Consider the following 22154-nt stretch of genomic DNA (forward strand, 5'->3'; position numbering starts at 1 on the left):
AACGGATCCCGGGGCTGAGACGGGGGGAGGGGGGGAAGGTGACCAAAGGCGTAGTCGAAAAGGTCTTCAGCAGAGACCTAAAGATGGGAAGGGAGGGAACGAGGGAAGGGAGTGAGGAAGGCAGTTCCAGAGCCTCGGGGCGTAGTGGCTGAAGGCACTGCCGCCGAGGGTGGAGCGGAGGATTCGGGTGGAGGGTTAATGTTACAGCGAGTCAAAGTGACGGCATGGTCAAGGTTTTAGAAATAAAGATCACTTCTTTCTTCTTGTTCACTTAAGAGTAATGTAATAACAATCCCAAAGTGCTTCACAGAATATATTGTAAAGTGTAGTGACTGCGTATTTTGTGGGCGAAACGCGGCAGCCAATTGCACACAGCAGCGTCCCACAAACAGTCGTGGATTGAGTGACCCAATGTGTTTTTTTTTGAGGGATTGTTACCACCAGAAAGAGATCCGCCAATTGACTAGCAACTGGGTTCCTACTCACTGCAGGTAAACAGAGGCGTGTGTGTGGAGTCAGGAAATTTGCCTAAGGTTTAGCTCAGGCATCGAACCCAGGTCCTCTCGCTTGCGAAGCGAGCGCTCTAACCACTGCGCTACAGGTCTCCACTTCAAAAGACTGGCTCGTCTGCACCGCAGTCTTTAATGAAACTCAACTCACCCGTGACACCAGGTGTGCATCCTCACCAGAGTACACTTAGATTAATTGAGGGGGTTCGCAGTCAATAACACCTGCATTATGTCCAAATAAAAACCCAACCCTTTAAAACAAAGACTGGTTATAAATGATTAACATTAGTAAATCTTGCTTCAGCCAGTGCACAGCACAAAGTTTCCTTAGTAACAGTTAAATTATGGCATCACAATGAAGTCACATTTATATCTGCTGAGCTATATTGCTAAGGCTAGTCACAACCCGGGATTGATTTTGTTTTAATATATAATGTCCGACTTTAGAAACAAGTTAGGAAGCCAAGAGACGTTGGTTACATTGCGTGGAACTGGATAGACAGACTGCGGCATGTGATCGCCTAAGCTGGTAAAGAAAGTTGGATGAGAAGCAATGGAAAAACTGCTCCTGTCTAAAGGATATCAGCTGGGAATCACCATTGGGGAGGGAACCTATTCCAAAGTCAAGGAGGCTTACTGCAAACATCAGGAGAGGAAAGTCGCCGTCAAGATCATCGATCGACAGACAGTACCAAAAGGTTCTTCCACATTCCCCCATTGCAATGTCATGAGAACGCAAACTCCCACCCACCTGAAAGCGTTAACAGTAACAATAATCTTTGCACATCAAACCATGTGGCTGGGCTTTTAAACCTCTCGTTATCAAATCCGTGTCATTTTTAAATGCAGCAAACACAATTCTTTTGTTTCTGAGGGCTATTCATTCCCATACGCTAATAATAACAATCACTGATATAGCGCCTTATCATATCATGGAGACGTCGCAAAGCCCCTCACAAGATATACTGTGAAGTGAATTGATTGTATGTTTTGTGGGCGAAAAGTGGAGCCAGTTCTGAACTTCCACCTTCAGTTAACAAGTTTGATTTACACACTTTAGTTAAGACAATCCCTTGGTCGGTCTTTGTCCATAATACTTATTCCCCGGGATTCATTGCAGACAAAGTTCCCTTTGAACTCATTGTGTTAAGGTCTCTTATTAACTGTTGATGCACATTACAGCCAGCAGAGATGGCATTTACAGATTACAATGTATTGACATTCCGTGCGCGTTTCAGTGTAAAGACTGACTGACGTGTGAGCAAAAGTGGAACCTGTTTTCGTTTATAGCAATATCAACAATCCTTGAGAAAAAGGAACAAGCTTACAGGTGCTTCTGAAGAAGACTAATATTAGGGTTTGGTCCTAATAAGATCAGTGATTGTCTCCTAAATATGCCAACCTTACTGGTCCATTCCCGCAGCAGTTGTTAAATGTGAAAGACCGGTTCAGTATGGATCTTAAAGGCATATGATTGACATAGAACGAAAGGTTTACATTCATTTTCACCGCAAACTCTGCTTTCGGTTTCCAGATTTCATCCACAAATTTCTCCCGCGGGAGCTGCAAATAGTCCAGAACTTGGATCACAAAAATATTATCAAGGTTCACGAAATCTGGGAGTCGGAGGATGGCAAGATCTGCATGGTCATGGAGCTGGCGGAAGGAGGGGACGTCCTGGAGCACATCAGGAGAGAGGGGCCACTGTCTGAGCAAAACGCGAAGGCCTTGTTCCGTCAGCTGGTGGCAGCCATTCGATACTGTCACGACAGCGGCATCGCTCACAGGGACCTCAAGTGTGAAAATACCTTACTGGATAAAAGCTTCAACGTGAAGTTGGCAGACTTTGGATTCGCTAAGATCTTTCGCACGGGCTCTGCCGAACTGAGCAAGACCTTCTGTGGCAGCACGGCTTACGCTGCCCCTGAGGTTCTGCAGGGGGTCCCACACCAGAGCGTGAAGAGTGACATCTGGAGTCTGGGGATCGTGCTGTACATCATGCTCTGCGGCCACCTGCCTTTCGACGACACCAATATCCCCAAGATGTTGTGGCTTCAGCAGAACGGGGTGGTGTTCCCAGGGCACGTGGAGCTGAGTAGGGAATGTCGAGATCTGGTCGGAAGATTGCTGGAACCTGATGTCAGCCTGAGACCTCCGGTACAGGAGGTTTGCTCCCATCCATGGTTAGCAGACAGCCAATAAACGTGCTCAGCAAATTGATTGTTTAAAATTTTTACCGACAGCTGCCGATAAGAGTACACGGTCTAGAGAGATACTGGCTGATGTTAAGGACACTGCTGCACGCAAGAGTGTCCGAATGACCACTGGCGAGGACAGCTCTGAGATATTTGCCATCGGATGACAGCACAGGCAGGGGACCTCTTCTGTGCAATACTAGCAACTGCCATTTTTGTCACTCGAAAGATAAACATTCTAGCAATATTTCCGGTATAGCTTCAGTCCATCTTTGTAAGTCTAGTATTGCTTAGCGCTAAGGGTTACAGTCACGTCTTGTAAGCACTGAAGAGAACGTACAGAACTATGGCTATAGAGGGAGTTATAAACATGTAGAATATTAATGAATGGCCAACAAAATGTCATATAGTAAATGACGGATGCTCGGAAGGCAGAAGTAGAAGTTGTGTAGCCCCAAATTGGTTTGGGACCAATTTTACTAGAGATGCAACTAAGTGAACTGTGCATGTCACCTCCAAAACAACAAGAGCCCCTGATCACATTATACAGTGTAATAAATAGAAGGGATTTATTTCTGTATGTGAAAATAATTCGCTGGTGGTAAGTCAAAGATTGTGTGGTTCTGATGATGTTTAAGAGCCCAGCGAGTAATGTTCAACATCCGCATTGTGCCTCGGTGTAAAGGGGAACATTCCCACACTGGTGGGAAATGACAACCATTGACAAACAAATGAGGAGAAATGTATTAGCGTATTTTTAAAAAAAACATTTTAGCTATTAATTAATTTTAAATTTAACGTAGTTTTTGCCTTGGCAAATTCAATGTGGTTTCTAACTGGTGATGAGCACCATTTACATTTGACAATGTCTGCTTGAGTTACTTTGATGCCATATAGATTTCCAGTATTACTATATTTAAAAAGATCTACAACTTTCTGTACCCAAGAAACATTTAAGCACAAGGTGAGAAACCAGGAGTTTTATATATATATATATGAACAAGTATAATTTCCAGTAAACTCGAAGTCTAGTGACAGGAACTCTTATGTTTAATGAAGATTTGATAAAACATTTTTATTGTAGTGATATGTACAAGCACAGACTATTTATTATACAGATCGACTGCGAGGATGGTTTCAACATTTAGAATGAATTTCAAAGGCTAAGTATAGAATTGCAGAACGGAGCAATGAGTTTTGGGGAGATAAAAATCATAAGTTATATCTTTGAGATGCAATTACAGGGGCAGGAGCTTATGTTACTCCACACCCCACGTTTTCCAAGTTATCAATTCATCGTATGTTTGTGCAGCACATTAATAAAATATAGAATTTGGATTAAAAATTTAATTGACGTGACCACAGGTTACAAGTCAATCAACAATGTTCTTTCAAGGTTGCAAAAAAAAAGCAAATAATCTACTAATTTTGGTGTTAAATTGAAACATTTGTGCAAGATCTGAAACAAATGAAGTAATTGAGATGACAGCAATGTTTATGCAATTACACCATACAAGAGATTATCGCTCGTGTAGCTTCTCAATTTACTGTGTGCCAGAACAGCAGCATTCTACCGTAGAGTTTTCGTTACAGAAAGAATAAATCATTATTTTTATAATCTTCGTTCCAGCTGATCCTGCCTTTACTGGAGTGCGTTACTGTCCCAGTTTTCATCTCTACATCACTTGTCTCACACTGTAACAACAAGGCTGCAAGGATATTAGAGAATCAACGTTCAGTTGTGTTGTGTTTGCCCATTCATAGCTCCGTACATGTTAATAACCAATGAACAGTTCAACATTATTGATCAGATCAGGTAATGACACACTTCTCTGGAGAAAGGCACAGCTAGCGAGTAGCTAGCAATTATAATCAGCACTTTCTATTGCTCTCGAGTAATGCACATTTCAGAACGTATCAGACCATTTCGTTTTCAAATTGTCATCACCCCTTCAGAGTTTATCCTCTATAGCAGGGCGCTATATCCTTTAGTCAAAATAAAAAGTGGGTTCAGCCCCCAAAATGATATCAAATGTTGAATTAAAGTGACAGGAACAATACCCACAGTGAAGTGAACCGTGAATAATTTCCCCTTCTTCACTCATCACTTCACCAAAGGGATAAAGCACTCATCTTCCAGTCTCCATCTCGAGGTCAGTTGAAAGCCTACAAAATGTCACGACCATTTGCCAGAACCTTCTGCCAGGCTCACGTGTACCTCACAGATAAAATAATGCAAATTGAAATAGTGCTTTAAATAAGAAATTTGCCGAGGGATTTTTGATCAGAATATTCCAATTCAAAATTCACAGGACACCAATTTGTGGATGTCTACGACAGGTTCTACGCAACTTTCAAATTAAAAAAATATTTTCAGCATTAAGAGCTACCAATAATCAACACTACCGGGAAGCAGCCAGTTGTACATGTTTACTCCATCCCCACTGAAGCAAATGGAGAAATTCAATTTCCAATTAGTGCTTTAGTGAAAATTTTCGATTTATTTTACAAAGTGCTGGAACACCAAAACCATTTGTCCATTAACCCTGTGTGAATTAACAGAAGCAACTGGAAATTTGTAGAAGGTCTGACGCAATTCAAATTACAAATCTAACGCTTTCCCATTTCTGTCCGCTAGAAAATGCTGCTCAAAATGCAGAGAATCTTCAGTAGACTGTATATTGCACAACCAACCAGCTGTTAATCACTTGAAAACAGAACACCATTAGAAACTATAGTAGCAACTATGTCCGTCACCGAATAAGAACTTTAGTCTAAACAAAAATGAAATATATACCATGCTCCAGTTCTCTGTAATTACATGCTACGAAGCCCGCTATATGATACATGCAGTATAAAAGGTGATATCCAGCTTACTGACACCTGTATTGGCATGACAGGCAAAGAATATAAACACAATGCTCATTACATTATCAGCATGAAACGATCGAAGAGTCAACTGAAGTCCAGGTCCATTTTATTCCCAATTCTCCCAGTCTTCTTCCAGCTGAAACAGGGCAGGTTTTTAAAATTAGGAACAGTCAGGAGAGAGAGAGGGAGAGAGAGAGAGAGAGAGAGACAGAAAGAGAGGGAGCGAGCTATTGCCAATTAACAGTTGAAACATACACATCCACCATCAATACATATTCTAAATGCCAATTAAGTCAAAACATCAAGATGATTGTGGAGATTGGATAAATTGCCATTTCTACAACATACACCAAAAATCAAGTTGCCATTTTTAAAAAAAAACGAATCCATCGATGTGATCTCACGAAGTTATTTATTATTTTCTATCACAGAGGTTTAGGAATCTGATGAAGCAAATCCAAAAATGTGTTTTTAAATAAAAACATACCACCATAATTGGACCATATATACGCGTGTGTGTGTGTGTATATATACACACACACATATATATATCAATATTTCATTGACTTCCTAGTTTTGTTAAATAAGCTGACTCTCAGCTGGCTCAGAGTTAGAGACTTTATAATTGAGCTCAGTGCCCTTGGGCTATCGAAGGGAAAGAATGAATGAATTCCCGGAGTTAAACTGTAATAAAAGCATCATTTTAAAAAGTGACTAAAAGTTTGGTAGTTTTAAGAGTTTAGGTCCTGGTATTTTGAAAATGGTAAAGTAAAATAATGCTGTCACATCTTTTTATTGCAAAGTCAAACTATATTTTATAGGAGTTCTCCTCTCAAGTGAAACAGGAAAATCCACTCAGTCCAATTCGCTCAACACGTCCCATTCCCTTCATACCAATATTTCTTGTTGGCGGGAGTGAAGCAGAGAAGGCAGTACAATACCCAGCAACATTAAACTAAGTCCAGTCACACCCAGAGAGAGAGTGTAATTAATTACCTGTCCTGATGCATCCACCTGAGACAGTGCTAACTGGACCTCCTCCTCTGTCATATCCAGATCAAAGTCTTTTTCCCAGTCCTCACTGATGTCTGTGCTGGAACCTGAGATAAACAGTAAAAACATAGTCAGAATGAAAAATAAAAGCAAACGAGACACTGGAAGGCAACACATTAGAATCATCAATGGTGATAATAAAAACATAATAAAGCCAAGTTACCTGCCACACATAAAGAAAGTTTTAACAAGTTAATTCTAATATTCTTCAACAGTCGCAAGTTACGGAAATTCTCAAATGTTCCTCGTCTTTTATATTAACGACCCTTGGCTGGTTTAAGAAGCATTCTCTGGGTTCACCCAGAGAATCAGAGTTGCACATCTGATGAAAGGGCAAAACCCAAGACATTAATCTCTCTCTTGCAGTTGCTGATTACAAAATTCATATTTTTTTTCTTTTATCTGCCACTAAATTATATTTTTGCTGTTTCTGAAGAGCCAGCAGGACTGCTAACTCCTCGGTGTCATTAAAATAACATAATGAAACCCATCACTATTTTCATTTCACGATATGGCTTCAACGTTTTATAGTAGTCCAACTGCTCTCGATGCTGGATTGTGAGAGAAAGTAAAACAAAACTTGTGCTTTCCCTTCACCAAAATTAAACAGAAACTTTACCCTCATTGAAATCCCAATTTCCATTGGGTAACACAAGAACAATTGTTTATCCACTGGAAGAAGAAATATTGATGCCCTTGTTTAATAGAAGCTCCCATGACCTCACCACTGTAACTACGTCTATTTTTCCTGAGTCATTGTTGAGATGACGACTAGACACCAGTTTGTACAAGACACCACATGTAGTGATAATCACCTTTCTTTCCATTATTGGAAGGTGTGGATTTCCCACTGTCTGAGTTCAGTTCATACACTCTCAAATCCACCGGCCCCTCATCTTTGATAGTCCCGGGTCTGTTACTGTCCTTGGCCTCGATCACGGCTCCAATAACATCACCGCTTGCTCTTGTTTCTGTCTCAGTTTCTGTTGCTGAACCATCGGTCTCTTTATCCACAGTAGAAAGCTTCTCCCGAGACTCAGGAACCTTGGAGTTCAGCTCCTGTTCCACCACCAGCTCCGAGCTGGTTTCTGTTAAATCCTTTACAATTTCTTTCACTGTCTCTTCAGATCTGGAGGTCTCGCTGGAAGTCGAAACTTGGTTCTTCAACTGAGGCTCTGTGGGACTGAGGTCAAAACTGACTGACTGGAGAACTGCTGGCGTTTGTGTCATGTCAGCATCGTCCTTGCGTTCAAGTTCATCCACTTTTGCCACACTAGATCTTGGAAGTGGGAATTCCACAGACAATAAGGACCTATTCTGAACATGTTGTAAATCTGTCCTGGTAGGAGAAGAACCTATAAATTCATCTGAAAGAGAACAAGTATTTTATGAAAGTGAACTTCTGAACCTTTTAAAACTTATTTTAAATATGTTCCCCCACCACAGTACAATTGAATAATAATTCTTGCATTTGATACTTGATCTTATCACAGCGTTGAGATATCTCAAAGCGCTTCACTGGATATACTATCAAGTGGTGTGACTGTGTGTATCCTGTGGACAGACACGGCAGCCAATTTGCTCATAGCAATATCCCACAAACAGCCATAGATTGAGAGTGACCAATTTCATTTGGGAGATTGTTAGCCAAGACACTGGGAGAAACCAGCTTCCATAAACCAAAATCCCAATTTTAAATACAGTAATTACATTAAATACATCAGTAACAGTAGCAATAGGATGTAATACATTATGTACCAAAGTTACTTGATCAATAGTTTCAGCTCCACGGTAATTACAATCAAAGCAGTGTTAGACCATTTCCTAATATCTTTCAAAGGTTGATCATCAAATTACAATTCCAACAAACGGTTTACAGAAAGCTGTTCGTCCTTCGAGTTCAAGCCCCATCTGTGCAAAAGGTAAATTGGTACTAATGCTCTTACCCTCCTCTTCTTCCCACCTCAGCTCCTCCGACTGTGATATCTGCTCTGCTCTTTGTTTCAATGCTATTCTCCTGGCCTCTTCCTGTAAGAGGACACACAGGACGTTATCTTGTGCCTCAAACACACCATTTGACATTGTGCTAAAATTAACGAGAAACATTACTGACATTATTACCACAGTTGGACAGTTGGTCTTAGAGACACAATGTCTTTAAGAAGCAGAGATATCGGAATCTCCGCCTTAACTCCAAATCCTTGAAATCAATATTCTGGTTGGGTTCCAAACAAATAGAAAATGATCAAGTCGTAAGAATATAACAATTTGCTGGGGGAAAGAAGACAACAACAACTTGCACGTACATAGCGCCCTCTACATAGGGTAGCGTCTTAGAGCGCTTAACAGTGGCGGAGCCTGACTCTGGTCCATCCAGTTCACCTTCAACCATCTTGGCAGTTGCATGACATGTCGAGTCCCAAACTATATATTGCATTCTCAGATACTATTTTCTAACAGAAATCTATCAAATCTATCCAATAGGTTAATTACGATAATTGTAAAACATTGCAAACTGCATAATGAGCTAAAACTTTCTCCATTTTGGCACAACAGAAAAAAAACACTGACCCCCTCCCTCACCGCAGTCCACTATGATCTTTTAGTTGGTGGATAGAGAGAAAAGGAAGACCCTGTTCGACTCACCACTTCAAGGACACCCAGTCTGACACATTATTATTCACTTCACAAGTTGAAACAGTGCTGAATTGAGCAAAACACCAGTTAACCCCTTAATTTTGCAGGCTCTTCTTTTAAGATTATAAAATACTATAAATGTATAAGGCAGGTTCCACGTGGACCTACATTTTGCTGCGGGACACATGCTACATTAATGAAACAAGATTTATAGCCGAATTAGCATGAACAAAGGTCCACTGGACAACCAAATCCCAATAACTGGTCAAAGTAAGAAAATGATAGTATTATTATTTGGTGCTGTATCACCAGCATTCACCTGTTCAAGCTGATGGAGCTTATAAAAGTAGCGATGCCAGAATTCTGAATGGGACACGGCTGCTGGTACCTGGGGAAGAGGGAAAGGAAAGAAAGTGAATCTCAATTCTACATTCAAACATGTATCTAATGAATAGCTACTAATACTTATTTTAATAACAATAATCCTTGCATTTGATATAACGCCTTATCACGTCTCCAAGACATCTCCAAGAGCTTCACAGAATATATTGTAAAGTATAGTGACTGTATATATTGTGGACAAAACGCAGCTGCCAATTGCGTACAACAGTGTCCCACAAACAGTAGTGGATTGAGTGACACAATTATTTTTTAAAGGGATTAATACCCTCGGAAAAGGAACCCACCATTCAACTAACAACCGGGTTCCTACTTACTATTAAGTAAACTGCGTGTGGAAATAGGAAACTTACCCAATGTTTCGCCCAGCCCGGGAATCAAACCCAGGTCCTCTAAACCAAAAAAGCAAGTTTGTTCAATGGATTTTCTCTTCCCATTGTTACTTGTTCTAATATCATAAACTATAAGCAAGCTGTGGCCCATTCTAACCGGGCCCTCCACTAGTTTGTAATGAGGGTTAAGTGAACCCATGAATTAAATCTTATCAGATTTATAGAAATGAATTACACACCATTTTGGTATAAAGTGCTCGTACTGAAGGACTGCTAACCAACAGGTCTGAGATCTCCCCTTTCCGCTCTTCAAGATTGAATTCAACAACCCACTCGTCATAGAGTTCTGGGGGACCTGTGGAATAAACACCGGTACACAATTACAGGATTTAACTACTGTTACTTCATTCAGAAGTAAAGCAGCTCTGAATCCTAACATTAAAAGATCAACGTATGAGCCTTTTATTTTTTCAATGTTGCCTATCCTCACAGCTTATCTAAATGAGGCTTCACAATGCTGGCATTTACATCAAACAACTTGCATTTATATAGCACCCCTCACACAGGGTAGCATCCTAGAGCCCTTGAAATTGCAGCACAATCAAAAACGACAGTAGTTTTGTTCCTTCACTACTGAGATATGGATTTAACTTCAGTCAAGACCAATAGAATGAAAGTCATCTCCCGTCTCCACTGGACATGGGTTGAGAAAGCTGCAAAGTTATCTAACCAGTGTGTGTGAGGTCACAATGTCTATCGGCTCCTCAATGGACAATTTCAAGCAGACCAGGTGACACTGGCTGTCGAGGGAGTTGGAGGAATAACTCTGGTGCTGCTCTACAGTTAGGGCCAATCTAAGATTGGTATTGTTCTAAGATTTTTGTTGAAAAAGAAATTGTATATTGAAAACATTAGCCACCTTCCTACAATTTACGTTTGTCAAACATTAGTATTACATTAACAGTTTCTTACCGTCGGGCTCATTGCAGTATGTTGCTGGATCAGTCTGGAGAGTATAAAGACGAGCCTGAAAGACAACACACCATTAAGGATTGACTCTCTTGTAGTAGTGCAGTGATTTGAAGTATCCAAGAAAAGTGCAATGAAACATCACATGAGCTCAAACCAGCAGGACCAAACATAACCGCAGTGCATATTGGACAGAAGATGAAAGTACCCCAAATAATTTGGCATAAGGAAATGCAAATCATAATGTTTGGCTGCAATAAAGGTTTTTTTAAAAAAAGATAAATTCTGTTAGGCCTCAGATTGTACTTATCCTCATATATTTATCAAAACATTTCTATCCACTTACAATGAAGTAAGAGAATCAAGTAAGTGGGTTGGACTGCTGCAAGTACAGTACACACATGATGCACCACTAGAGAGACAGCCAACAGAGGCACAAGATATGCCCTCCAACAACTTACATTCAGCCACCACCACTGAGCTGTGTTGTGTTACACCCAGTGATTATGGGCTGACCCACAGGACACTATCAGCACAAACTGTTTCCTTAAAACTGACAGATCGCAGTTTCTCTCACGTACCTTTGTACTGTCATAAATTTCTGTCGTACCAGATGGCGTTGCGAGTAGTGTTATAACGTCACAGTCGATTGTTTTGTCTGGAGGCGGAGCAAATGTATCTGAAAGGACTCCCAAAATATTCGATAAGCCCTTTTTAACCTGCTGCCCTGCTCCTGAAGAACCTTCCGCCTACAAAACAAAATCAATTGTTAACATTGCATCACTGCATATTCATTTAAAAATTACCCAATGCATCTTGTGATAGGGACTTTCTGTGGGAGTGAAAAGAATGCAAGAATCTTAGGACTGAGTTAGCATTAAACATAAAACCCCTTGTGTTAGCCTGCAGCCAACAGAATTTTTATATAGCACAAGTAATGCAGTTTTATACTCACGCTTAACTTTTCTTTCACGGCATTAGCTGTAGCAGCAATGGTGCATGCTGTATCATGCTGTATCACATGTGAAAACTCCGCAAGATCCCGTTTCATAAACTCCAAAGCTTCAGTAGACTGTTGATAGGAAGCGCAATAGCACAGTATTATATTCTGCAAAGTGTGTTGCTTTTCTAATGATATACCCACAAATAGTTATGTCAAGACAAACATTAATGATCTATTTTTGTTTATCTAGCACACGCATTGCAATTACCACTGTCAGTTATCAAGGTGGCGGTGGAGGGGGAGAGAGAAAATTGAAACTGAATCAGGTTTTATAGAGGTGGGCGAGATTTCAGCCGCTCCATACACAAACACACACACAACACACAAAGGGGAGAGACCACTTGAAAGCTTTTTTTAAAAAAAAACCTTCTCTTAATTCATGAGCATTCGGACTTTTGTTTTGAAACCAATCTACTGGAAGAATCTCCCTTTGTGGTCAGAACATGGAGTACAGCATGGCACAGTGGCTTGGCACACTGCCGAGTCACCGTAAGATTCACATCCAGTCAAGAATAATGGGGCACAATTCATCTGCCTGTAGGATTGTTACAAAAATTTAGAACTGCGTGTAGGAGCCAGAGTCCACATCACCAAACGGTCTGTGATTCAGTACTAATTAATAATATTCCTTGCATTTGATAGCTAGCACCTGATCACATCCTCGAGACGTCTCAAAATGCTTTACAGAATATACTGTCAAATGAATTGACTGTTTATTAACACAAAACTAGAATAGTCACCAGAGGGGGTGAAAAGGATTGCTGGGACAGGAAAATAAAACGCCACATTGCTTTAGTGGGAAACAACAACAAAATTACATTTGTATAGCACCTTTCACATCGGGAGGAAACTTCGAAGATTAGAATAAGGTAAAAAAAGAGTAGAAACCTAGTAGATTTTGGCAATAGGTAAGAGGAAAAAAAGCAAAACATCTTATTTTGTTTCCAATTCCCTCCATTGTGAGTACAAATATCAACAACCTTATCTAAAAATCATGAAAACAGGTTACTTTCGGTTCCTGCACAAACATTGTTTACACCAAGTGACTTGATCCCAGGGAGAGATTCTTAGGGAGAGCTATTCCTTCAGGTTTCAAAAATCCCAAAGGTGTTGTTTTTATATATAATGAAGGTAAAATAGAGAACTAGAATAAAAATACTAGCAGCTATTAGAATTAGTGTGTAACAACAGAAAAGTATATGTGCTCCAGTTCTGATTATTACTCTCAGAACTCTCGTATTTTTTTATCCATTCATTGTCACTAACAAACAGCGAAGAGGCTGCAAATCTTTACCGTTAAAGAGCAGCTCATTTCAAATAATAACCTCAAACATTCAATCTATAAAATCCAGGTTCGTCAAATTATTAATAATTTATTGCAATTATTGCATTCTGGTCACCAACGCTAAAACGCTGTTTTTCAAATTCTTAAGGACACAAGTGCACATATTAGATGTGCCAAAGGGCAGACAATGTGCAGACAACTTCTTACCTTTTCTTTCACTGATTGCAAACTGTCCTGAAGCCAACTTCCCCACCAGCTCCCACCAGATCCCCTGTAGGACGAGAGGTGATTCCTTTTATCTGTTCATTCATTTATTTATAAAGTATAAAACATTTAAAACAATCATTTTCTCCAATAAATTTCCTTAAAAATATAATGATCTTTGCATTGATTTAATGTTGGTTGTAATAAAAGTAACAATCCATGTATTTGAGATGTCTCAAAATGCTGCACAGATATACTGTAAAGTCAATTATGTGCATTTTGTGGATGAAACACATCTATTTTGGGGATTTGTTGACCAGGAGAACACTAGGAGAAACTCCCTTCTGTTTCCAAATAGTGCCATGGGATTAACTTTACAAAGAACAAACACATTACAGTATACTTTACTTAATTTCAGAGTGCTTCACCCTTTTGTATTTAAAGCACACCTGTCCAATATTTCCATACTGTATTAAATCCAGCCGTAATAGTAAACCTGGCGAACTGGTTTGGGAACAATAACAAATTACATTTGTATTGCGCCTCTCACGACAGGATTAATACCTCACAGCAAAGATAGGAATGACCAACTAAATCTCATCCCCCCCCTCATCTCTCTCCACCAAAAAAAAACAAACACCTCAAAAAAATGAACACACCAGGAAAAGAGAGGTTCCGAAGGATCATTCAAACCGAGCGCCAGTTATTATGGTGACAGAGATTTTGTGTCATAAAGATTATTACATCATCTGCATCCCTTGAGTTCTTTTCTTTGGCGGCTTCGTACTTTGCTCTCATCAAATACCCTTTAACTTTGATCAGGATTAAAAAGAAACAGGGGCATCCGTAACCAGTCAGACAACGTTCTCGCATTCTCAGAGTTTAGGGAGCACAAGATCTTTTGCAATCATTTATTTTTTAAAAAAAATGAATGAGCAGGAACAACGCGGAGCTGCTGAGGGGAGTCGAAAGCATTTGAACACAAACGTCAGGCGTTTGTGAGTGCCTCCTCTGGCAATATTAAGAGAATAATTGCTGAATAATTATCATTAATAAGAGCATAACCATTGAATTTGCTCGAGCACCGTAGCAAATCGTCGAGGCGTCTCGATGGCGCCTCAGGATCGCGAATGTCCACCCGTACAGGCGATTGGGATCTCGCTTTTTTAACCTCTCGTCCGTTTTGCTCAGTGTGTGTGTGGGGGGGAAAGGGGGGAAAGGGGGTCATCGAGAAGCCGAACTGGAATAAACGCAAATTTGGGGGAGGGGCGGGGAAACGAGGTGGGTTTGGACCAAGAGAGCGGAGCAAGAGAGTGAGCGATGGGATGTTATATATATATATATATATATATAATAATAATCCTCGCGGTTGTTACAGCGCCTGATCACGTCTTCTCGACGTCTCGAAGCGCTGGGGGCAGAATAGGACCGTGAGGTGAACCGACGGTGTGTTTGTGGGCGAAATCACGAGAGGGAGAGAGAGAGAGAATTACACGTAAACAAACAAACAAACAAACAACAGACACACACGCGAACACCGGAGCGTAACCCTAATAGTCCCGGCATTCGGCGCAGAGTCTCCGCCGCGTCCCGAAGCCCCTTCACGGGACAACACACCCACCGTCAGGTGTTAAGTGACTCTGTGTTTACATATAATGTCTATATATATATATATATAAACACAGAGAGAGATTATAGATACAACACAACAACAACAGCAGCAGCAGCTGCTATTGGCATTTATATATAGATATATATATATATATATATATAGCGCCCGAGTGGGGGGAGGGCAGAGCGTCCGCGGGCGCTTACACTGTGTGTATGTACATTAATATTAATATTACAACGGACACGAGTTGCTTCAGGGGGAGGAGGAGGGGGCGGAGGGGGGGGGGGGGGGGGGGGGGGGAGAAAAAAAAGAAGGACTCACCCGTCCGCCATCCTCCCGGGCTGCCCGGCCCCGCTGCTGTCATGGATGGTTACGCCGCCCCCCCCTCCCCTCCCCTCCCCCAGCCCCGGGCCTCCGGCAACTCACTCAGGCCTCAGGGCCTCGGCCTCTCTCCTCAGCGGAGGGCCGCCGCCTGACTCGCTCACCCCGGCCGGTCAGTCAGTCACTGACCCCCTCACACACACACACACACACGGCGGGAGGAGCGGGAGCGGCCTGTGCTGTGCTGTGCTGCCCGGGGGGTGGGGGGGAGGTGGGGGGATGGGGGAAGAGGTGTTTTTTTTCGGGGCCTTAAAAAAAAAGAGTCCGCGCGAGAGAAAACGGATCCCGCACCGAATGGCGGCGGAGGCGGCGCCGCGAGCGGACACACACCGGGGGACCACCCGTGAGGGGGAGAGCGGGAGGGAGGAGGGGGTCGGGGGGGGGGGAACGATTTCGACAAACGACTTGTGAGGCGTTTAACGGCTCCAAACCCTGGACTACGGCGGCCCGGAGCGGGAGAGACGACAACAACAACGGCGGCGGCGGCTCCTCCCACCCCTCGGCTTCTTGTGGTGGTTGTCGTTGTTGTTGTGCCAAAGCATCGCGTCACCGGGCTGCGCCGCGTCACCCGCCCCGACGTCCTTGCGTCACTGCTACCGCGCGTGCGTGCGTGCGTGCGCGCGTGCAGCGTGGCCCCGCCTCCTGTTGGGCGCGTCACGCGACACGCCTTCTATGCAAATGAGATGACTCACCAATAGTCATTGTTATTGTTCGGTGGTTATTATTAGTGACAATAGTAATTGTTATTGATAAGAATAATTGTTATTGGCGATAATAATTCTTATTAATAGTCATAATCGATGGTAATATATTTTATTGGTGTTGATAATAGTTATTAATAGTGTTTTTATTTTTTAAAAATGTCATTTTTAAAAAAAAATTATTTTTATATTAATAATTGTTGTTATTTATCATTGCTGTTATTCTTATGAATTGTTATTATTAATTATTGTTAATTGTTGAAATTACTAATTATTATTGTTATCGTTAAGAATAATAATAATTAGTAAACCCCTGATATCTCGTCGCTCCAAAGGAAAGGGCTCAGTCACCATTTCTAATAATAATTTGTTCGCTCAATCCACGACTGTTTGTGGGATGTCGCTGTGCGCAATTGGCTGCCAAGTTTCGCCCACAACGAAATACACAGTCACTACACTTTACGGTATATCCACTTTGAGACGTCGCGAAGACCTGATTAAGGCGCTACATCAAATGCAGGGAATATTACTAATGTAAATTATTATTATCATCATCATTATTATTATTATTATTATTCAGTTGTGAACTGGGGCACCTTTCACAGGTTCTGGTGCTGGATTGTAGACTTCCCTGGTGAAGGCCGCTATATAAATGCAAGTTGTTCTCGTGGAAGAATTGGGAGAGATGGTGCGCGGATGGATGCGTTCTCACTGTGCCAGCATTTACGGGGAATAATTAAATTGTCCCATGTTTCCTGCCGCTGTTCTTCCTCAGCCGTGACATTGCGGTCTTACAACTTCCAAAGGCACAATTTAGCCGCAGAACACAGCCGGAGAGAAGACGGAAAGAATGGTTTATTGTCACTTGGCAAAAAAGTACAGTTTATATTGATGGCCAACCCATGTTTTGCTTATTTCAGGCATGTCCTGGGGCAGCCAGCAGGGAGGGCTATTGCCCTGGTCAGGAATTTGGACACGATTGCTTTCCCCAGTAATAATCCTTTGCATTTGATATAATAATAATATAATAATACTTACATTTGATATAATAATATAATAATCCTACATTTGTTACAATAATATAATAATAAACCTTGCATTTGATCTATTAATAATATAATAATCCTTTGCATTTGATATAAAATTAATAGCATAATAATCCTGGCATTTGATTTTACAAATGTAATTTCATCGTTTACAAAAAAATTGACAAACAGTAGCTCAATGATCAAATTATTGCAATTAAGTGCAGTTAGTTTTTAATTAGTTGTCGAACTGATTTTATTCCTTTAGTCAGGAGGAGGAGGAATCCATGTTAACTGACAGAACTCAGTCCACTGTTGGGCTTGAAACTTCAGTTTTGACTATAGCCATTGCATTTTATGATCGTGTTTTGCCCACAGAATACACAGTCACTGCACCCTACAATATATTTGTGAAGCGCTTTGAGACGTCTCAACAACATGATAAGGTGCCATATCAATTGCAAGGATTATTATTATTGCCCTTGTTCATGCCTTCATCACCTCCAGCCTCGACTATGCAAACGCCCTGCTAGTCGGCCTTCCCAAATCCTCCCTCCACAGCTGCAGATAATCCAGAATTAACTCTGCAGCCCGTGTCCTCTCCCGCACCAAACTCCGTGATCCCATCTCCCCCACTCTCGCCCGACTCCATTGGCTCCCTATCTTCAGAGGATCCAGTTCAAGATCCTGGTCCTCACATACAAAGCCCTCCATGGCCTCGCCCCACCCTACCTCTGCGACCTCCTAACCCTCTACCAACCGACCCATTCCCTCCGCTCAGCCGGCTCTGGCTGCTCCACGTCGCCCGACCCACCCGCCCCACCATTGGCGGGAAAGCCTTCAGCCACTCTGCCCCCAACCTCTGGAATTCCATCCCCCAGTCACTCCGCCTCACCCCCTCTCAGCCTCCTTCAAATCCCGCCTGAAGACCCTCCTCTTTGATCGTGCCATCGGCCACCCCCCCTTCTCTCCCTTCTCCCCCTGACCCCAGCTCAGGTCTGAAATGCTGTACTCTTGAGACGTCCTCCCGACGTGAAAGGCGCTATATAAATGTAAACTTGTGTTCTTGTTATTATTAAATACCAATATAACATGAGAGCAGTGGTTAGATGCACAGTTGCCTACGCATGACTGTGTATACGTAGGTGAAACGTGGCAGCCAGTTGCGCACAGCAGTGTCCCACACACCGTGTACTGGATGCTGCCACCTGGTGCTAACAGGGAAAGAGAATTTGCCGGTAGGAATGGGTTGATATATTGTATGACAGGCCTCTAGATCAGACAATGATTAGTGTGCTCTGCTGTACCCAGTATATTACATTCTACTCATTTATGGCCCAGTAAATATCTGATTAATGAGATTGCTAAAATGTTAGCCGTGTGGACAAGTCACATCTGAGATCGTTCTATAATCACCCGTCCTTTTAATCAGGAAGAATGACAGCTGCTTGGAATCTATTTGCATAAGAAACAGTGATTATGTTCAGAGGCAAAGGTTAAAACTCGTCACTGTGTCTACCAAAGAGCTCACCTTCTTTCTAAATGAAGTTCCCAAATGGAATTGGCTGTTAAACCTGTCTGCAAGATGGTGCAAGATGATCATCTCATGTCTCTCTAATGAACTGTGAACATGGGTTGAGTCTGGTTGATTAATGGCTAATTTGAACTGTTTTGTTTTGATGAATCCTCCTGAGATTCTCTCTCTAAAATGTCCCCAAACCATTGCTCCACAACCATAGGTTTGTAAGTCCTTCTTTTGGTAACTAATGGCCTCTTGGCTGTCTAGATGACACTCCTGTGTTCTTTTTGCGATGCTTCCATCAATAATGAAGCAGGCTTGGGTTTAATAATAATAATAATAATCCTTGTCTTTGATATAGCACCTTATCACGTCTTCGAGACATCTCAAAGCGCAATTGGCTGCTGCGTTTCTCCCACAAAATATACAGTCAATTCACTTTGCAGTATATTCTGTGAAGCGCTTTGAATCGTCTTGAAGATGTGATAAGGCGCTGTATCAAATGCAAGGATTATTATTATCTTAGTTTTGTTTCATACTTGCACGAATTTTAGTGCAGTGATCCAGTTAACAAAAGGTTTGCTTTCCAGTATTGATGGAAAACAGGATTAACACTCATTTGTTGGCTGTGACTGTGTGTTTATGAATCTGGCCCAGAATCGATGAGCAAAGGGGATACTGCAATGTTTAGCCTCTAGATTGAGATAATAAAGGTTTCGGTAAGTGAAACATTCCCCGTCGCCATCCCAGAATAACGGTTGACCCGTGAATCCAGCCACAACATAATCACTTTCACGACATTTGTCACTTGAATTGTCTTTAAACAGGATGCTAAACCAGTTGAGATATGGTGGCTTTAAAAAGACCCCGGGAGCCACAGCCTTTATGTGAGCGATGCTGTTAACTTGCAAAGCCGTGGAGCACATAAAGGACTCAGACAATAGCACTGGCCCTCGACAATAGCCGACTCTCTGCCAATGCAAGGCTTGTGACTGCGACATCAGGGAGACCATTTCAAATACATTTCATCTTAGTAAGTACCGCTGTCTGATCACAAGGCCTGACAATCTCTTTCAGCAAAACGGTTGAGGATAATTTATGAAGCCATCGCCACACTCTGATGGCAGCTCTTTGTTGCGTGTTTGCCCTTGAGAAATGGGACACGATTATGAGCTCTCGGGCTGGCAGGTGCCGACACTGTTCGCCTCTCCCTCCCTCCAGAGGATCAGGGAGCACATGTCACCTGGTCCCATCGATGGTGCGAGGAGTCCCACATGGGACATCGCTGTGCGCAAACTGTTTCGCCCACTAAATATATAGTCGCTATGCTTCACAGTGTATCACAGGTGCTAAACCAAATGCAAGCATCAATACGATTTTTGGACTGCTACACTGACCCACACCTGATCCCTCACTGACACGATTAAACATTTATCTGAAAGGGAAAGAAATTAAGCTTTGTATCCAAAACTTAGACAAAAAGGACAAAAAAACTTCCAGAAACATTGGTTTTAATAAACATTTTACTGTAAACATCTCAAACGTTCCATGAAATACAATTTTCATGTGGTTTGCGTGTATTTGCTCACCCAATAATTAAAATACTGCTTGTTTGTGTATGTATTTACAATAGATGCTGTCATCTCTCTAAATGCATGGTGGGACCATGTGTGTGCGCGTCTGCATTTGTATGTCTATGTGTGTGTGTGTGTGTGCATGCGTATGGTATAAGGTGTGTGGGTGTATGGTGTGTGTGTGTTTGTGTATGTCTGTGTGAGCGTGTGAACTGTATATGGTGTGTGTGTATGGTGTGTGTGAGAGTATGGTGTGTGTGTGTGTGTGCGTGTGTATGGTGTGTGTGTGCGTGTGAGTATGGTGTGTGTGTGCGTGTATATGGTGTATGGTGTATGTGCGTGTACAATGAGAAAACACAATAACAACGCTCAGTAATACAGTGATTTGCATAGTACAGATCTGTGCGGAACGTAGAAAATAATATCTGTTGGCAATACATAGTTTGTCATTCTTAATACTTAGTTTACAATTATCCCTCTTCAAATTACAGTGTAAATCTGGGGTGGGGGGTGGGGGCGGAGGGAGGGCGGGTTGGGGGAGAAGAGAGTTACAGAAACAATTCAACCCCAGCTCGAGTGCTCAACCAGCAATTGCAAAGTACTTTGAGACATGAAAGGCGCTCACTGTATAAATGTACATTTTTCGCCCACAAAATACAGTCACTACATTTTACAGTGTATCCTGTGAAGCGCTTTGAGAAGTTTTGAGGCTCTGTATCAAATGCCAGGATTATTATATTATCCCTCGGAACAGGCAAAGATTCACTCTTTTCGAATGTTGGGTTCATAATTAGCAGCAATTCGGAACACGTCGGGATGACCAGAGGATGCGCGGAGAGAGAGAGGGGGCGCGAGAGATTCCGTTTCAGAATGAATCACTTCTCAACGTCCGTGGTGGGCGGTGGCAGTCGGTGTGAAGTGGGCTGATACACAGCGCAGGAGCAGGGGCAGGGGCAGGGGGGGTCACTCCAGGGGGTGTAAGAGATACTGGGGTGTAAGGGAGGGGAGGCTGCGGTGCTGCCCGGCACCAGATGTTGGTGATGGTGATGATGGTGAGGAGCCAGGAAGCCCAGGGAGGGCTGGAGAGGGAGCTGGCCAGTCACTGAGGCTCCTAGTGGGGCACAGCTCTGCTGGGGGCTGGGGTGAGAGTGGAAGCCATGTCTGGCTCCGCAATAAACATCCCCCAGAAGCTTCTTCATCTCCTCCAGGGAGCTGGCCAGCATGAGGATGTAGTTCCTGGCGAGGAGCAGCGTGGCGATCTTGGAGAGCTTCCTGACCGAGGGGCCATGGGCATAAGGCATGACTTGGCGGAGTCCGTCCATCGCCACATTAAGGTCGTGCATCCGTCTGCGCTCTCGGCCATTCACCCTGAGCCTCAGGTCCTGTAGCTCCATCTCAGATACAACCTCCCCTTCCTCCTCTTCCTCCTCCTCTTTCTTCTCTTTCCCTTTCTCCTTCTTCTTGGCTCTCACCTTGGTCTCTCTCGCTCCTCCTCTGCCCTCGCCCTTGCCATCTCCATCCACATCCACAAAGTTTGTCAACATTGACTTTCCCATCGAGACATGATCATCAACACTAACACCGACGCTGACACTAACCAGGTCTATTTCTGATAAAGATTCCCCGCTGGAGAGCTGAGAGCCGGTGTCTGAATCCATCTCCAAGCTGCTGGTCTATTCACAAAACCCTCCAATGTTGCGGTATTTTGTTTTAACTTGTTTCTGGGTCGAACAGGACACTTGATACCCTGTACATATATTCCCCCAACTCTCCCTCACCAAGGAGACAGGCAGAGTGACTGAGATTCTGTCCCCCCAAGGTTTCCTCGTCGCTGATATTTATACGCAGTGCCTCCCCGCAGGCTCTTGACAAAGGAACAATGAGT

The 22154-nt window shown here is 42.5% G+C and overlaps 3 protein-coding genes across 3 annotated transcripts; 1 reads left to right on the top strand and 2 right to left on the bottom strand.

Moving 5' to 3' along the window:
• The first annotated feature begins 1062 nt into the window (after positions 1 to 1062).
• Positions 1063 to 3743, top strand: LOC103185667 (testis-specific serine/threonine-protein kinase 3). Its single transcript, XM_007904301.2, has 2 exons — positions 1063 to 1207; positions 2044 to 3743. The coding sequence occupies exons 1-2, from the start codon at positions 1063 to 1065 to the stop codon at positions 2709 to 2711; spliced, it is 813 nt and encodes a 270-aa protein (XP_007902492.1). The 3' UTR covers positions 2712 to 3743.
• Positions 3744 to 3753: 10 nt separating this feature from the next.
• On the bottom strand, positions 3754 to 15470 carry bsdc1 (BSD domain containing 1). Its single transcript, XM_042338746.1, has 11 exons — positions 15391 to 15470; positions 13461 to 13524; positions 11921 to 12037; positions 11547 to 11714; positions 10969 to 11023; positions 10236 to 10351; positions 9585 to 9653; positions 8575 to 8656; positions 7444 to 7995; positions 6572 to 6675; positions 3754 to 5711 (listed from the first exon to the last, which is right to left on the bottom strand). The coding sequence occupies exons 1-11, from the start codon at positions 15399 to 15401 to the stop codon at positions 5682 to 5684; spliced, it is 1368 nt and encodes a 455-aa protein (XP_042194680.1). The 5' UTR covers positions 15402 to 15470; the 3' UTR covers positions 3754 to 5681.
• A 5534-nt stretch (positions 15471 to 21004) lies between these two features.
• Positions 21005 to 21927, bottom strand: LOC103185666 (oligodendrocyte transcription factor 3-like). The gene has a single exon (XM_007904300.2). It carries the CDS (start codon positions 21925 to 21927, stop codon positions 21145 to 21147), a length of 783 nt encoding a protein of 260 aa, XP_007902491.1. The 3' UTR covers positions 21005 to 21144.
• Between the last annotated feature and the right edge of the window lie 227 nt (positions 21928 to 22154).

This window comes from Callorhinchus milii, unplaced genomic scaffold, assembly GCF_018977255.1.
Source record: "Callorhinchus milii isolate IMCB2004 unplaced genomic scaffold, IMCB_Cmil_1.0 Scaffold10, whole genome shotgun sequence".
NCBI classification, from domain to species: Eukaryota; Metazoa; Chordata; class Chondrichthyes; order Chimaeriformes; family Callorhinchidae; genus Callorhinchus; species Callorhinchus milii.

Bases quoted from the DNA above. Each gene is read 5' to 3' on its own strand.
- LOC103185667 (XM_007904301.2), top strand. From the start codon at position 1,063: ATGGAAAAACTGCTCCTGTCTAAAGGATATCAGCTGGGAATCACCATT. The intron at 1,208-2,043 runs GTTCTTCCACAT...TTCGGTTTCCAG, and splicing joins TCGACAGACAGTACCAAAAG to ATTTCATCCACAAATTTCTC.
- bsdc1 (XM_042338746.1), bottom strand. The intron at 11,024-11,546 runs GTACGTGAGAGA...GTTGTCTTTCAG, and splicing joins AAATTTATGACAGTACAAAG to GCTCGTCTTTATACTCTCCA. The intron at 8,657-9,584 runs GTGAATGCTGGT...GTCCTCTTACAG, and splicing joins AGCTCCATCAGCTTGAACAG to GAAGAGGCCAGGAGAATAGC.
- LOC103185666 (XM_007904300.2), bottom strand. From the start codon at position 21,927: ATGGATTCAGACACCGGCTCTCAGCTCTCCAGCGGGGAATCTTTATCA.